The sequence below is a fragment of the Furipterus horrens genome, unplaced genomic scaffold (genome assembly GCF_987537825.1).
Source record: "Furipterus horrens unplaced genomic scaffold, mFurHor1.1.pri manual_scaffold_4, whole genome shotgun sequence".
NCBI lineage: Eukaryota > Metazoa > Chordata > Mammalia > Chiroptera > Furipteridae > Furipterus > Furipterus horrens.
Window position 1 is genome coordinate 174,176,878 of NW_028327174.1, and position 18,429 is coordinate 174,195,306.

The following is an 18,429-nucleotide window of genomic DNA, read 5'->3' on the forward strand; positions in this document are numbered from 1 at the left end:
TTTCTCACTTCTTATCCTTTGAATTAGGTTTTGGCTTAAATATTACCTTAGTGATTCATTCTAACCACTGTTGCTTATTTCTTTTTCCAGTATTTATAACAAATTGTAATTATTTAATTTTATCATCTGATGATTTGCTGTTTGTCTTCTCTACTGGAATGCAAGATCCATGAGGGCAGCAACCACATTTCGTTTCTTCTCCATTATAGCTTTAGTGCCAAGCATCGGTCTGGCACACCATGGGTACTCAGTAAACACATCTGTATATATAAATGAATGAATAAAAGAACATTCATGTTAATAGTCTGACTAGTTCTGCCAGATACACTGCTAGTCTGTAAAGTCAGCTAAAAGCATATCCTTTGTTTTTATTGGTAATTTGTGTTTCTTTGTGAAATGCTTTTGTATTTCATTTGCTTATTTTCTTTTGGGTTGCCTTTTTCTGTATTGTTGACTTGGAGTCTATTTTGCATAAAAATCAGTTGTTATAAGTGTTGGAAATATTTTTTCAGATTTATGTTGTTTTTAAAAACATACTGTCTTTGGATGTGCAGAAGTCCTTAATTTTAAAATTGCTTAATGTATATTTTACACTTACCACTTTTAAAGATTCTCTTCTATCTTGAAATCATGACAGTATTCTATTAAAAGTTTTAAAGGATTACTTTTCATATTTAAATCTCTACTTGATCTGGAATTGATTTTTATGTATGGTGTGAGATAGGAATCTAGTGTGTTTTTTTTTTTCATGTGGCTAATCAGTTTTTCCAGTATTATATATACACCCAAGACTTATTTATATTTGTAGTTATAAGAGTAGAGAATATAATCTCATAATAGTTCCTTTTTTGATCTTGTACTATTTCTGTTTTACAGGGTTTTTTTTGTAATTTTGAGTGAAATTCAAGAAGGACTATGAAAGATTATGATGAACTTCTCAAATATTATGAATTATATGAAACTATTGGGACAGGTAATTTTTTTTTCCTTGGGGAGAGAGCATAGATCAACTCTTTGAGAGGATAGTGTATTTGGACAGTCACAAGCTTTCTGGTTTAAACTACATAGTTTTAAAATTCTTCAACCTATTAATAAGAAAAAAGTGGAGCAAGAGAGAGGAGAGTAGTAGGAGAGGCCTTGTGAGTTATTTTATTTAAAATAAAAGTCATTAGACGGTTTTGAACCAAGGAGTGGTCTGACCTCTGTTTTTAAGGGTCACTCTCTGGTTGTGAAAAGATTGGGTAAGGAGGACAAGGGCAGAAGCAGAGTGATGCTAGGAGGTTATTGTAGTAATTCAGGTGGATGATGCTAGAGACAATGACTTGGACAAGTGTGACAGTAGCGAAGGTAGTGAAAGGGTGGGATTCTGTATTCAGACACACACACACATACATATACGCATGTGTATTTTGGTTTATTGAGGTCTAACACAAAGATACAAAGTGCACCAATCTTGGCGGAGTTTTATATACATATATACCCCTATGCTTCCTGCTCATGTCAAGAATATTTTCAGTCACTACCTTTCTTTACCCTCCCCAAGGTAACTAACCACTGATATATTTTGAAGACAGAGCCAATGGGATTTGTTGATGGGTTGGACATGGGGTATGAGACAGAAGAGAAGGGTTAAGGATGGCCCCTGGGTTTTTTGGCCTGAGCACCTGGGGAAGACTACCAGGAGCTTCTTTTTAGAAATGTTAAGTTGGCACTTTCTTTTAGATACCTAAGTGTAGACATTTTCTAGCTTTTGATCCAGTTTTGAAACATAATTGCTTATCTTCACAGTTTTACAACTGAATGGAAGTTTCATATTACTTTTGTCTCAGCAGCTTCCCATTGTGTTCTAGCAATATTAATTATAAAGCAAATTTCTAAAGAGTGAATTCTGTTTTCCTACTTGTTCATTAAAAAATTAAAGATACACTGGAGAACATACTTGCTAGTGCTACATTGGACAAGGGTTTAATCTCCAGAATATATAAAGAACTCAACATCAGAAAGGCAAACATCGGACAGGGTTTAATCTCCAAAACTTATAAAAACTCAAAACCAGGGAGACAAACAACCCAATTAAAAATTGGGCAAAGGGATCTGAATAGACACTTCTCTAAGGAGGACTTATAGATGGCCCGTAGACATATGAAAAAATGCTCAACATCACTAGCCATTAGAGAGATGCAAATTAAAACCACAATGAAATACCACCTCACACCTGTCAGAATGGCCATCATCAACAAATCAACAAACAAGTGCTGGTGAGGATGTGGTGAAAAGGGAACCCTCGTGCGCTGTTGGTGGGAATGCAGCCACTGGTGCAGCCACTGTGGAAAACTGTGGAATTTCCTCAAAAAATTAAAAATGGAACTGCCTTATGACCCAGCGATTCCACTGAATTGCTGAGAATATGCCCATAGAATCCTGAAACACCAATTCAAAAGAACTTACGCATGGATGGAACAGTAGACTATTATGCTAAGTGAAGTAAGCCAGTCAGTGAAAGACAAATACCATATGTCCTTACTTATAACTGGAATCTAATGAACAAAATAAACTAACGAGAAAAACGGAACCAGAGGCATGGAAACATGGAACAGACTGACAGATGTAGGAGGAGAGGAGGGTTGCGGGGGAGAGTGGTGGAGGGAAGGGGAAGGGTTTAGTCGAAGAGCATGTATGAATGACTCATGGACACGGACAACAGAGGGGATTGATTGTGGGCGAGGGGTGGGCTGGATTGGGAGGCTAAAGGGAAAAAAATGGGACAGCTAGTAGAATAGACAATAAAAATATAAAAAATTAATGATATACTATCACAGTAAAAAAAGTTCAGCTAGACATTGGAAGCATAATGGCTAACACTTTGGAAGCAGCAGGAAGAAAGAGCCATAAACTCATGGGAAAGTATGGATCGATAGAGCCTTTTAAAAACATGTAGAACAGTATTTGTTCCTGAGTCCTCAATTTGCTCTGATGTTGATATTTGGGTCAGTCTTGCTTATCTCTTAATAATTTTCCTACACTTAGGTGGCTTTGCAAAGGTCAAACTTGCCTGCCATATCCTCACTGGAGAAATGGTAGCTATAAAAATCATGGATAAAAGTGCACTAGGGGTAAGTTTAAAATTATTTTAAAAGTATTTATAGATGAGTTTTTAAAATTAAAACCCAAATTTGCTCTAATGTTCTAGTTACTATTTTATTAGGATAATTCTTCTTGCTTTTTAAATTGCCAGTTATGTATAACTGGCAGGTTTTACAAAGTAACCTGGGGGAAGGGGTTATTTTGTCCTTAATTTTAATGGGAGGCAATGACGTATATTTGAAGCCTGTGGGATCCATTTTTCTGCCATTGTTTCACGGACTCGGAGGTGTTCCTGGATATTAATATTTCCCTTTATCCTCTCATAATACTCTTACTCAATATTATCTTATTTTATAGTATAGGTAGGTCTTACATCCCAGAATTTTATTCAAAGTGACCTTAGAAATTACCTAATGAAATCTTCCTTTTCTTGATCAGCCTCTTCTTCTTCTCCATGAATGCTTCTAGGAATGAGCTGCTCATTACCTCCTAATGCAGCCCATTCAGTTTGTGGTCTTGGTAATAAAATAAAGTTTTTTGCTTTTGTATTAAGGGATAATCTGTCTCTTTTGATGATCTTTATGGGTCTTTTATACACTTTCCAGTGTTTGTATTCTGAGAGGTCTTTTTTTTTTCTAATTTATCATTGCTCATATGATTTAGTTTCAACCAGTAATTCAGGCTCTTCAATATTTTTGTTTATCCGTGCTCAATATTATATTTACAAAGTGAATAAAAAGGCATTAAAAACCACTTTTCTTGAGCATTTAAACATTGATTGCAGATCTGATTAATTTCCTTAAGCAATTTAAACTTCAATTTCAGCTTTAGTATGACTTAGTCACTTGACGCTACAAGCGCTTATATAGAAAACAAAATGTGTTACCACACTGATACTCAAAACTTATTCTAAGCCCTTGCTGGGTAGTTGAGTTGGTTAGAGCATCATCCCGATATGCCAGGGTTACAGGTTCGCTCTCCAGTCAGAGCACATATGAGAATCAACCAATGAATGCATAAATCAGTGGAACAACAAATTGATGTTTCTCTCTCTCAATTAAAAATTCATTAACTTATTTCTAAGCTTTTTATACTTTCTGTAGTTATGCTTATTTTAGTTACTTCCTAAGACTTGCATGATATTTTAATTACTTCCAGGGTCTTAGTTATTAGACTCCCACTCCCCCCAAAAAGAAAAAATAAGATTATTATGTTAGAATAGTCAAAGTTATAATTGATTCTTGGTCAGGACCTGACATCTGGTTGCAGAGTTGTAGATAATTGGATCTTAAGCCACTGATGATTAGATTGAATCTATTTTTATTATAAAGTTTTGCATTATTACTTCATAGATTTCTAAATTTCTGTCTTTAACATGGATTTTTAAATTCTTTCAGCTTGGCTTCCTCCTCCTTTCCAACCAGCTTTTTATTTTGAAAACTTTCAAGCCTCTAGAAAAATCGGGAGACTGAGACAGTGAATACCCTCATACTTTTCACCTACGTTCACTGATTTTTAGTTCAGCATGCCTCTGTGGAACATTGCTAAGAATGAAAGTGGTAGCTCAGGCATGCACACAAAGGAGTGTTTCTGTCATTTTCCTTGTTTGGAATGCTAACCTTCTAAGGGAATTGGAGATTTAAAAATTTTTTCTAGACTTTGTACTATTGACCCACACTGAACTTGTCTTTCATAAAACACTCAAGGCCTTTTCTTTTTTTTTTTTTAATGTACATACAAATAAGTTTTGTTATATTTTTTCTGTATTGTTGAACAATTTGTTTTGAGGCTGTTGATTGCTTTTGCTACTCAGTATTAAAGCTGTTGATGTTGATGCTTGAAGCACTTCCCACATTGATTTACTGCGTAGTTAATACAATGTTTTGTCACAGAGTGATTTGCCTCGGATCAAAACAGAGATTGATGCCTTGAAGAACCTGAGACATCAGCATATATGTCAACTCTACCATGTGTTAGAGACAGCCAACAAAATATTCATGGTTCTTGAGGTTTGTAGTGTTACAGGGACCTAAAGGCATTTATTTATTCACTGTTTTAGTCTGTTTGAGCTGCTGTAACAAATATCACATACTGGGAAGCTTATGAACAAAAGAAATTTATTTTTCATAGTTCTGGAGACTGGGAATACCAAGGTCAAGTACCAGTATGGTTGGGCGAAGGCTCTCTTCCTGGTTCAGCACTGGAGCCTTCTCTCTGTGTCCTTACATGATAGAAGGTGCAAGGGATCTCTCTGGAGCCTCTTTTTAAAAAAAATTTTTAATTGAATTTATTGGGGTGACATTGGTTAATGAAATTATATAAGTTTTAGGCCTACAATTTTGTACTTCATCAGCTGCATATTGTATTGTGTGTTCACCACCCCAAATCAAGTCTCCTTCCATCACTATTTATTCCCCACTTTACCCTCTCCTACCTCCCTCCACTCTCAAGAGTCTCTTATGAGAGCATTGATTTCTTTCATGAGGGCTTCACCCTCATGTGCTAATCATGTCCCAAATGCCACCTCCTTAATGTCATCTCTGCGCGTTAGGGCTTCAATATATGAATTTTGGGTGGAAACCTACATTCATACCATTTCCATTCACATTATCAATTATTAAGAGAAAAGTACATTTTACCTGAAAGATTAGAATAGATATTAAGTGGCTTACCTGTTTGAGTTTTGCCTATAACAATTTAGATCAAGTAAACAAATATAATAAGTTGGCAATTCATTGTAAACATACCCTTTGTAATATACTCCTCATGGGGAGGGGTGGTGTCATGGACAGAGTACGTTAGACTTTGTTGCTAGTGGGAAGGATTCATTTCAGTTTATATAGTGTATTAATCTAGGGCTGCTGTAACAAATTACCACAAACTCGGGGTTTAAAACAGTAGAAATGTCTGGTCTTACAGTTCTGGAGGCTAGAAGTCTAAAATCAAAGTGTGGGCAAACTTTTTTCTGGAGAATCTGGTCTTTGCCTCTTCCCTAGCTTCTGATGGTTGCTGGTAATCTTTGGCGTTCCTCGGCTTATAGATATGTCACTGTTTTCTGCCTCTGTCCTCAAATGGTCCACCCTCATCCAGTATGACCTCATTTGATTTGATTACATCTACAGAGATCTTATTTACAAGTAAGGTCACCATTACTGGTACTGAGTGTTAGGACTTGATGACATTAAACATATCTTTGGGAAACACAGTTCAACCCACAGCCTTTAGGTAGCCTTCAGTGCATGTGTTATATGAACCAGATTCTCTTGTTTTAACCTGCCCTTTCTGGCTTGAAGCATAAAGTCTTTAGAACTTGCATCATTCATCTCTTGTTTCATTTTCCTTAGTCTCAGCCAAATAATTTGTAACCATACATCATTTTCACAGATGAGCTCTGCTTTAAAAGCACGTTTTTAAAATTCATAATGCTGTAAGTGTTAGACCTAGAACCATCTTCTTATTACATTGTAGATCCACCCACATGGTCAACAGTGGCGATTTTAAAGCCTTTTTAAAAAGCTGATCCTTTTGTCCAAATTAAATACTTAAATAACAAAACCAAACCAAACCAACAAAAAACACCTTCATGAACCTAGGACAAAACTTAAGAGGTGTAAGAGAGTATATGTTAAAAAGTAAAATTCTCTCTCCTGTATCCCAGTCACCAAGTTTTCTTGTGTTTCCTTCCTATAGCTTTTCCATGCACTTATGAATACCTATTTATATTTTAAACAAAATATATGTGTGTGTAGCCTATTGGTTTCTGTCAAACAAATGGTCACATACTGTATTCTGTATTTCATTTTTTTTTCCCACTTAACATTTTAGTTTAGAGACCATCTATGTACCTTTATAGAGATTTTTGATGTTTTTGTTTTGCTTTATTTTATATTTCTTTATTTGAAAATGTAGAGTAGGCTTTTTAATATCAGTTTTATTGGGTAGCATTGAAAAACACTGACTATTGAGGTACAATTTTTATATGATAAAATGCACACGTTAGGTGTACAGTTTGAAAAAGGTACACGTCTGTGGACTTCTCACCCCAGTCAAGGGAGAAAACGTTTTCATCAGGAAGTTTTCTTCTGACTCTTCGATGTTAATCCCTGTAACCCCACCTGCCCACTGCTCTTTGCACAACCACTGATCTGACTGCTGTCACCATGTAATTGTTTTATCGTTCCTAGGACTTGATATAAATAGAATCATACAGTCTATACTCTTGTGTTTGGCTTCTTTTGTTCAGCAGAATGCTTTTTGCAAGTTACCACATCAATAATACTCTTTTACACCTTGCTTTTTTCACTTCATACTCGAGCTTGTTTCATATCAGTTTGTGAAGAGCTTCCTCTTTTTTTATAGCTACACAGAATTCCATTTTATACCAGTGCCATAATTTATATAGTGTGAACATATTTGGGTTGCTTCCAGTCTTTTGTTGTTACAAACAGTTCTACTTCAGTGAATGATCTTGAATGTGTGTTGTTTTTGTTATGAGAGTGTATCTTCAGGAACAATTTCTAAACATGGAACTAGGAGATCAAAGGCTATATACTATAACACTAAAATTTAAATTGATACAGCTAAAATGAAATAAAGTCTTAAATGGAAACCCCCGTTTACAGAAAAATGGAGTTGTTCTGGAGAAGAAGGGATGGAAAGCCTAAAGCTTTGTGCTCTGGACTCTATTCTCCATGGCCTCCGTGGAGCTGGGCTCCTGGTACAGACTTAAAATCACTGGTCTTTGGGATGCAGAAGCAGTGATTGCTGCCGGTTTTTTTTTTTGTTCGTTTGTTTCAGGTAACCACACTCAATGTGAGTGCCTGAAGATGAGAATGGGTTTTAGTACTTTGCCATAAAAATGTTAAACTCTGAATGAACTTAGAAATCACAGTGGTACTTGGTTCTACTATTAGTTACTGGTAATAAAATTGCTTGAGATCAAGAGCTATTGTTCTTTCCTGGAATAATTGTTGACTTGTTTGATCCTGAGAGTGTATTTTTTAATATGCATCACTCAGGTCCCTTGCTAATAAGTTTAATTAATATCTTTGAGTGAAGTATGATTTTTTATTTTAAATTCCTCTGAGGTGACTTCTATAAGTAGTAACAATATCTGTATGACTCTGTTGCTGTTGAAGTATTGCCCTGGAGGAGAGCTGTTTGACTACATAATTTCCCAGGATCGCCTGTCGGAGGAGGAGGCACGAGTTGTCTTCCGTCAGATCGTCTCTGCAGTTGCTTACGTACACAGCCAGGGCTATGCTCACAGGGACCTCAAACCAGTAAGTGACTGAGTCACACATGGTCACTTGAGAGCTCAGTGTCATGTACTTGTTATTACTAAGTTGTTTCTGTTTATAATCTATTTAAAAATTTTTTATTTTAGAGAGAGGAGAAGGGAGGGAGAAAGAGAGGGAGAGAAACATCTATTGGCTGCCTTCTGTATGCGCCCCAACTGGGGACCGAAACTGCAACCCAGGCATGTCCCCTGACTGGGAATTGAACTGGTGACCTTTTAGTTTGTGGGCTGACATCCAACCAACTGAGCCACACTGGCTGTGTTAGAATCTGTCTTTGCCTTTTTCTTTTTTCCACTATAACATATCACTCCCCCTTCCTTTAGACTTCTAGTAGGCTTTTTTCAATGAACTTATTATTGACATTCTATTTATCTTGCCGATTGGGTGTGACATTATAAATGTCTTTCTAATCAGCCGTGGAATATAAACCTCAGGATTTTATCTCTAGCAAAAAAGAGTTTTAAGTACTTTTCATTCAGTACTCTTCCTAACCACATCTTCCTTGATTTTTTAATTCCATTATACCTCAGAAAGGTACAGTTCAGTGCATGGACAGACTGTACTTTTCAAGGACAGAATAAAAATGTGAATACTTTTTTTAAGTCTGCAAGCTCTGAATGATGGGTGCTGGTGAACATGGATTTTAATGTTTCTTGGTACTGGGGTCAGGGACCTAGAAATGGTCCAGCGGAATATGGCAGTGTCACTGTCCTTTTCCCTGTTTTTATACCCAGTGCTCTGATTTGAGCTCACTCTTTTGGCTTAAATCTGCCTTTAGCACACATTGTGTGCTTGTAGTTGAGCCTCATAGCACCAAGAAGAAAATCGCCTATGCTAACGTGTCTTGAGGGAAGGTGGGATATAGTTATCAACATTTCTCCCCTCTCCCTTTATATACCTCTTGTCGTTTCGTTCTTCTTTTAGATGATTGTCACTCTTTTGTACTCAGGCTTTTAAATATAAAAACCTTAAATCATGTGTAGAAATGGCTAGAGGTGGAATGTGTTATAAAGAAGCCATTATTTAATTATGAAAATATCTTTGTTTTTCCAGGAAAATTTGTTGTTTGATGAATATTATAAAGTAAAGCTGATTGACTTTGGTCTCTGTGCGAAACCCAAGGTAAGTGCAGAAATAAAAATGTATCTATTTCCTTTGTAAATGCACACTAAGGTGTGTTATTTTGCACAGACTTCCACTAAGTGTTTCTTGTATGTGCCCTGAGTGGGGATCAAACCCTCAACCTTGGTATACTGGAATGATGCTCTAACCAACTGAGCTAGCTGGCCAAGGCTTCCACTAAGTGTTTATTGAGCCTGGTTGCAGCCATTGAGAAGAATGTTAAATTTCATCCCTTTTGTAAGTTCTCTAAATGACTAATACGTAGCCAAGATAGAGAACCATCGCTCTAGGTCCAGAGTTGGTCCTGCAGAAGACCCCATGGGTAAGCCATGAGAGAATCTGCAGCACTGAGGTGACACAAGACATGAGTGTTGATCATGTGTTTGCAGTTTGAGTATGTTGCCACTAGATGATGCCTTTGTTCATATGTGTTTTGGGACTTTAGTATAAATCTATTCTTTGTTATCTGAATGGTTACTTAACTAATAATTAGTTTCATTTTGAGAGATGGTCCCCTTTCCTTACAAAAGAAGTAAAAAGTTCATATATGCTTTTAAATTCATACTTTTATGTATTTTCTTAATTTCCATGGTTGAGACTGGCATTTGCCAATGTACCTTCTCTTTGAGGTGACTTGGAACTTTCCACCTCTGCTGTCTTGTGTGGCTGCCTGTTGGAGGCTTCCTCCTGAGTTGTCTATTGATTACTCAGTCTCTGAAATGAGCTGTTTACACTCATTAAGAAATTGCAGGCTTTTGTAGCCCCATGATTATTTCCTGCCCCAATCAGAATTAGTTAGGTGCACAGGGATTCAGATTTTGCCCTTTCGGCTGAATGTCTGATTCTTTCTGACTTTTCTCTCCTTCCCTTGGCTCTTCAGAGATTGTCAGTGGACCCTTGTGTCTGGGTACCCAAATAGTAGAAAGGTGTTTTTTTTTTTTTGATTGGCTGATATATAAAGATAAAACATACTTTGAGCAGATAAACTGGTTTAAGTCACGTTCTCCACTGGAGGCCATGGAGAAGGTTTGTGACAGACTCCATTACCCTTTGCTTATGGCTGACACATACTGATACACACAGGCACCAACTAAAAAAGCAGGGGCTGGCGGAAGAGGAGTGCCTTAGCCTTCTGCCGGGGAACTCTCTTCTGGGCATGTTGTTGCAGTTGTAAATGAAGCCTCACAATTTCACAAGTCATTTGCCAGTTGTAGAGCTCTGTACTCCAAGTGTTGGGCGGTACTATCATTTTCACTATGTCTTGATACTTCTATTGGGGTGCAGAGGCGGTTGAGCAGATTCTTCATTTTACTGGATCTGGAAGTTCATGTCATGATGGGTGTTATAACTGAGACTAGAAATCAGACTCCCAAGGCATCGTTCTATGTAGCATATCGCTCTCTCCCTCTTAAGGAAAAGCAAAGCCCCTCTGTATTACAGTGAAAATTTGATATTGGAGATAGGATCCATAAAGAAATAATCTTTTTTTCCTTGAGTACCCGGGGGTGGGAAGACATGGGTGCTTGAATGTATGGTAGGTCGATTATAATGCAAATAGATGTGTAGGGAAGTATGAACCTGACTTAGCTGAGGGGGGAAGGGTTTTGCTCTTGCCAGGTTGTATTGCTACTGGATCCAGAGCAGATGAAACCACACGTGCATGCATGCATGTAGGCAGAGAGCACTGACTTGGCCCCAGAAGTCTTTTATTATTTGGGGTAATTCTTTTTCTCACTTCTCTTTGCTTGTGCTGAACAGTTTAATTCTCTTAAGGGCTGTAATTAATGTGTTTCATTTGTATCTTATTGACAGGGTAACAAGGATTACCATCTACAGACATGCTGTGGGAGCCTTGCTTATGCAGCACCTGAATTAATACAAGGCAAATCATATCTGGGATCAGAGGTAATTATTTATTGGTTAATTCAGTATATAATCAATATACATTTATTGGTTATCTGTAGTGGGTCAGGCCCTGTGCACTTGGGACGTAATGATGAGGTAAGAAGTAATCTTGTTAATTAAAGAGTTCAAGCTATTCAGAGAGTGAGATATATAAAGTAATAAATGAAATAAACAACTTGTAATAAATATAATAACATAATATACTTCTGAAGCAAGGATATATTTCTGGAGTCCTTTTTGTGGTTGCTTTTGTGTTAAACAGTGTCATAGTTAAGACTGGTTAGTCCAGCCAGGTAGAGCACAAGGCCAGGGTTGTGGGCTCAGTTTTCAGAGTTGCTGGTTAGCACAGAAAAAATCTATACTTTGTCCATAGCCAACTACTCTAGGCTTGTGGTCCTGTGTAGGAGACCCTGGCTCAGAAGGCCTCATTATTGTCTGCTTTACCACTAACTGCTGCAAGCTAATCAGCCCCTTCCATTTTCTGGAGTACTAATTTTGCTGATACTGATACCGTAAGAAAGTTTAAATCATCAAAAACTCAGGAAATACTGGCCAGGATGGACAGTTTTCTTTAGTTCAGGACATCTCCAAATCCTTGATATGCTCTTGTATAGTGTGCTCCTTTGGAAGGGGACTGTCACAGATAGCAGCCGGTCTCAATTTTACTTGTCTACAGAATCCACTTTTTATATAGTGAGTATCTTTTGGAACTAGTGTTATGTGGGAGAAACTTTGAGATATGCCAGTTTACTTAACTAAGATGGGAACTAACTTGTTTTTGGTGACTTTTTATTTGGATATAGTCTCAAACTTAAAGAACAGTTGCCAGTGTGGAACCAGAAATTTCTGTGTATATTTAGTCAATTTCATAATTTTTTACATCTTTTCCTATTTGCCTTTCTTTACGTTTATACACGTGCATACTATTTTTTCAACTAATTGAGAGTGAGTTGGAAACATATGCCTTTATCTTTTTTTCTTTTTTAATTTATTTATTTTTAGAGGGAGGGGAAGAGAGGGTTAAAGAGAAGGAGCGAAACATCAATGGGTGTTTGCTTCTCATGCAATCCCAACTGGGGACCTGGCCTGCAACCCAGGCATGTGCCCTGACTGGGAATCAAACCAGTGACCCTTTGGTTCACAGGCCAGTGCTTAATCCACTGAGCCATACCAGCCAGGGCTATGCCTTTATCTTCAAATACTCTATATATTTCCTACAAGCAAGATGTTCTCTTTTATAACTGTACTTTAGTTGTCAACATCAGGGAATTTAACATTTGATACCTTTTATTTAATCCACAATTCATCTTCAAATGGTATCAGTTGTACAAATAATGTTTTATATAGCTATATTTTTCCTCCAGTGCAGGATTCGGGGCAGGCTCATGCATTGCAGTTAGTTGTCTTATTTTGTTGGTCTTCTTTAATCTGGAAAAGTTCCTTAGGTTTTCTTTCTTTTTTTTCCCACCAGCAATGCACCAGGGTTCCCATTTCTCCGCTTCTCTCCAGCACAAGTTGTTTGTTGATTTGTTGATGATGGCCATTCTGACTGGTGTGAGGTGGTATCTCATTGTGGTTTTTATTTGCATCTCTCTGATGGCTAGTGATGTTGAGCATTTTTTCATATGTCTATGGAACCTCTGTGTGTCCTCTTTAAAGAAGTATTTGTTCAGGTCCTTTGCCCATTTTTTAATTGGGTTGTCTGTCTTCTTGGTGTTGAGTTGTATGAGTTCTTTATATATTTTGGAGATCAATCCCTTGTCTGAGATATCATTGGCAAATATATTTTCCCATATGGTTGGTTTCCATTTCTTTTTTTTTAATTAAAAATAATGTATTGATTTTAAAGAGAGAGAGAGAAAAACATTGATTATTGATTTGTTTTTCCACTTATTTATGCATTCATTGGTTGATTCCTGTATGTGGCTCGACTGGGGATCAAACCTGCAACCTCGTTGTATTGGGACGATGTTCCAACCAACTGAGCTACCCGGCCAGGGCTCCTTAGGCTTTCTTTATCTTACTTGACCTGTACATTTTTGAGGAAGTCAGTTATTTTGTAGAATATCCCTCAATTTGAATTTGTCGAATGCTTCCTTATAATTACCTTCAGGTTATGCATTTTGGGCAGAAATACCACAAAAGTGTTGTTGGCCTTCTCAGAGCATCATAGGAAAGGGAAAAAACTTTTACTGAGCATGTGTCATAGTCCTGGAATCATGCTATATACTCTTTCCCCCAACTGTGGTAAAATATACGTAACATAAAAATCTTTTGAAAAAAATGTATTGCCATTTTTTTTTCATAGTTTTGATCTTTTTCTTAAATAAGTCTCTTTAATATTTCATATAATAATGTTTTGGTGATGATGAACTCCTTTAATTTTTTCTTGTCTGGGAAGCTCTTTATCTGCCCTTCTATTCTAAATGATAGCTTTTCTGGGTAGAGCAATCTTGGCTATAAGTCCCCGCTTTTCATGACTTTGAATATTTCTTGCCAATCTCTTCTAACCTGCAAAGTTTCTTTTGAGAAATCAGCAGACAGTCTTATGGGAACTCCCCTATAGGTAACTAATTTCTTTTCTCTTGCTTCTTTTAAGATTCTCTCTTTATCTTTAACCTTTGGCATTTTAATTATGATGTATCTTGATGTGGTCCTCTTTGGGCTTATCTTGTTTGGGACTCTGTGTTTCCTGGACTTGCCTGTCTGTTTCCTTCACCAAATTAGGGAAGTTTTCTTTTATTTTTTCAAATAGATTTCTGATTTCTTGCTTCTTCCTCTTCTCCTTTTGGCACCCCTATGATGCGAATGTTGGACCTCTTGAAGTTGTTCCAGAGGCTGCTTATACTATCCTCATTTTTTTTGGATTCTTCTTTCTTCATATTGTTCTCATTGATTGTCTTTTGCTTCCTTATGTTCCAAATCAGTAATTTGAGTCTTGGCTTCATCTACTTTACTATTGTTTTCCTGTAAATTGTTCTTTATTTCACTTACTGTATCCTTTGTTTCTGATTGGATCTCTTTTATGCTGTTGAGGTCCTCACTAAGTTCCTTGAACATCTTTATAACCAGCGTTTTGAACTCAGCATCTGATAGATTGCTTATCTCCATTCTGTTTGGTTCTTTTTCTGGCATTTGGTTCTGTTCTTTCATTTGGACCATGTTTCTTTGTCTCCTTGTTTTGGCAGCCTCCCTGCATTTGTTTGTATATATTAGGGAGAGCTGCTATGACTCCCTGTCTTGGTAGTGTGACCTAATGTAGTAGATGTCCTTCCTGTAGGGTCCAGTCGCACAGCCTCCCTTATCACCCAAGCTGGGTACTGGAGGTGTGCCCTTCATGTGGGCTGAGTACACCCTCCGCTTGTAGTTGAACCTTGGTTGCTTTTGGCAGGTCAATAGGAGGGATCTACCCAGGCCAGTCAGCTGCAAGGACTGGCTCTGACCACTGACCACCAACCTCCACCCTCTGTGGAGGATCAGCGGTGCAGGGGCAGGGTGGTGCTTCTCTTATGTGGTTTGTAGCTGTCCACTGGATGCACAGGCCCTGGGGTTTCCTGGGTGGTGCAGGCCAAGGTCAGCCCCTACCTGCGTTATGCCCAGGGCCACCCTACATGAGCTATAAAGCAGTCTGAGATGGCTGGTACTTTGTGCTGGGCTTGGAGATTGCCAGATAAAGCTAAGCTGTGAATCGAGGCTGGCTGCTGCTAGTGCGGGGCCTGGGGCTACTTAGCAAGAGGTTGGGGGCTGAGGGCTCACTGAGGCCAGTTGTTGCTTGTGTGAAAGGATTTAAGAAGTGAAGCATGAGTAGAGGCCAGCTATTTATATGGAGAAGCCACTGTTAACAGCTGTAAGTTGGGTGGAATGGAGCCTTAAGGGATCTCCAGGGTGGGGCAAAAGGTGTTAGCCAGGTTGATGGAGTCTCCGATATGGCACCTGCCTGCTGGCTCTGTGGGTCTGTGGGAGGAGGATTCAGAAAAGGGACATGGCCTCTGCCTGCTTTTTTGTCTGAGAGAAAGCTGTTCACCAGCTCTCTCCTTGGTGCCAGACACTTAAGTTCCTCCTTTCAAGCTGCTACCCAAGTGCTGAAGCTCAGGGAGAATGAGTCCATGTTTGAGTTCTTTCAGAGGAACTGTTTGGGACTCCAGCAGTTTCTTCACTGAGTCAATCCCCGCTGGTTTTTGAAGCCAGAAGTTATGAGACTTTTCTTCCTGGCACTGGAACCCTGGGCTGGGGGCCTGGTGTGGGGCTGGGACTCCTTGCTTCTGAAATATCTCTCCTGAATTTTTATCCACCACATGTGGGTGTGGGGACCAGCTCGTTCTGCTTCACTACCCCTCCTACCAGTCTGGATGGATATGGTTTCTTTAATTCTATAGTTGTCAGACTTCCATTCAACTTTATTTCTGATGGTTCTGAGTGATGGTTGTTCTATATTTTAGTTGTAATTTTGATGTGGTTGTGCAAGGAGGCGAACGGTGTTTACCTATGTGGCCATCTTGATTGGAAGCTCTCGCCGTAACATAAAATCTTAACCATTTTTTAAAAACCATCTTAATCATTTTTAAGTGTACAGTTCATTAATGTTCGGTACTCTCTCACTGTTGTGCAACCAATCTCCAGACCTTTCATCTTGTAAAAGTTTTCATCTTGCAAAACTGAAACTGTATGTATTAAAGAGTTACTCTTCATTTCCCCCATGCCCCCACCCTTGGGAACCACCCTTCTACTTTCTATGATTTGAATAGTCTAGGTATCTTATATACTGGAGTCATACAATATTTGTCTTTTTGTTACTGGCTTATTTTGATATCCTCAAGGTTCATCCATGCTGTAGCATGTGACAGGTTTTCTTTACTTTTTAAGGTTGAGTAATATGCTATTATATGTATATACACATTTGTTTATCCATTCTTCCATGGATGGACACAGGGATTGAGTCTACTGTTTGGTAATTGTGAACAGTACTGATAGGAACAAATACTCTTTGAGCCGTTGCTTTGTACTTATTTTGGATAAATACCCCAAATTGGAATGACTGGATCATGTGGTCATGCTATAATTTAATTTTCTGAGGAACTGCCATACTGTTTTTCATAATGGCAACAACACTTTACAGTCCCACCACAGTGCACAAAGATTCCACATGCTGGGGGTACTTTTTATAATTTTTATTTAAGCCCCACAAAAATTCTTTGAATGAATACTACTACTCCATTTCATCATGTAGAGAAGATGTAGAAATTGAGACAGAAATTAAAGGACTTTCACAGGGTCACACAGCTGGTAGCTATGGGTCAAGATTTGAACCGAGTGAGGCTTTACTGCATACCTGTGTGCTGCGCTGTTCCATCCAGTCTTCTGGAAGGAGTGACAATCATAGGCCTGATGCTCACAAGGTTCCTCAACGACTGTGATAAGGCCCTCCTGGTTTGAATGCATCTGAGATTTTCCTATACTATCTATAAATTGTTTTCTTGTCTATTTTAGTTTGAATTTCTATTTTTGAGTGCGCGCGCGCGTGTGTAGAAAATGCTGCCCTTCTTACCTCTTAAAATTTTCCAAAGGCTCAAATGAGGGCAGGAGCTGTGACTTCTCAGCCAACAGTGGCATCATTATTGACAAAGGCCAAGTACTGCTTGTATAAGTAGTTAGTGCTTAGGACTCATGGGACACAGGGATATCTTATATAAAGGTTAAGCTTCTTTCTGGGATTTTGAGATTTGTAGGGCAGTTTGTGCTGGCAGGCTCATTTCTAGCCTCTGTATTTGAAAAGTCAATCGTTGAACTTTATTAAGGTTTCTCTACATAGAGGGGACTTTACAGTGCAGCTTATCACATTTGCAGATTCTCAGTAGCAAATTTTAAGACTTGTTTTGACATCCTCATGAGTATTTACATAACCCTCATATGTAATAAACCTCAGTAGCACTGTAGAATTATCATTCAGAATCAGAGATCTGGCCTCGCCTCCTTCCTTATTGTGCCCAATCCAGACCAACCAACTGGAAATTATTTTTCATAAAGCGTTAGAGTCCAGCGTCAGAGGAGAGTGCACGGAATTGGAAATTAGGCGACCTACCTGGGGGCCTAGCTGACTTTGGATAAGCCTTTTTTTCTGGGCTTTAGATCCCTTGTCTGTAGAAGGAGCAGGTTTAATTGGGTGATCTCAGAGATCTTTTCTAGATCTGTGAAGATTCTGTGATTCTATTAATGGGTATTGCCATTCACAAATATGTTCTAAGGTTTTTTTTTGGAATTATTATTTATTTTCTCCCTCTCAGGCAGACGTTTGGAGCATGGGCATACTCTTGTATGTGCTTATGTGTGGCTTTCTGCCATTTGATGATGATAATGTCATGGTTTTGTACAAGAAGATTATGGTGAGTACTCCAAGGCATAAATTCCAGTGTAAAAGTTTTCTGTACTACATACTAAATGCTTCTGTTTATAAAAGTACAAAAACAGGCAAAAGTAATCTATGCTGTAGAAATCAAGATAGTGGTTACTTTGGAGGTAGGAAGTGACGAAGAGGGGCATGGGCTTCTGACTATGTATTAAGTTTTTGAAAAGTTACCAAGGTGTACCCTTATGAGATGTGTACTTTTCTATTGTATATTATATTTCTTCAATAAAAAGCTTAAAAAAAAAACAGTAACAAATGGGAAAGTAAACATGTAAGATGATTTTCCTGGTAAGAAATTTTGTTTTGCATCCTGAAATGATACTTTAGTCAGTTGTGTTAAATCACATTTTCCTGTGGTAAAATAAGAGGAACTGTTTCTTCTTGAAGGTAAAATTTGACTTTAAGGTATAATAAAATCACTGTGGGCTGGCGGTGGAGTGGCAGTAGGGAGTGACTGTGGATGGGTATAGGATTTCTATTTGCGGTGATAAAAGCACTCTGGAATTAGATAGTGATGATGGTTGCACAACTTTGTGAATGTACTAAAAAACACTGACTTGTACACTTCCAAAGGGTGAATTTTAGGTTGTGTGAATTATACCATTCAATTAAAAA

The 18,429-nt window shown here is 38.1% G+C and overlaps 1 protein-coding gene across 3 annotated transcripts in view; it reads left to right on the forward strand.

Moving 5' to 3' along the window:
- The first annotated feature begins 881 nt into the window (after positions 1-881).
- MELK (maternal embryonic leucine zipper kinase) overlaps positions 882-18,429 on the forward strand; it is a 62,137-nt gene continuing 44,589 nt past the window's right edge. For 2 of the 3 annotated variants that reach the window (XM_090275919.1, XM_090275920.1), the window contains exons 1-7: positions 882-973; positions 3,028-3,113; positions 4,977-5,093; positions 8,223-8,366; positions 9,438-9,506; positions 11,319-11,411; positions 17,693-17,791. In XM_090275919.1, coding sequence (XP_090132045.1) covers positions 916-973; positions 3,028-3,113; positions 4,977-5,093; positions 8,223-8,366; positions 9,438-9,506; positions 11,319-11,411; positions 17,693-17,791 — 666 coding nt within the window. In that variant the 5' untranslated portion in view covers positions 882-915. The remainder of the gene's footprint in view (positions 974-3,027; positions 3,114-4,976; positions 5,094-8,222; positions 8,367-9,437; positions 9,507-11,318; positions 11,412-17,692; positions 17,792-18,429) is intronic. The other variant, XM_090275921.1, reaches the window with a different exon arrangement.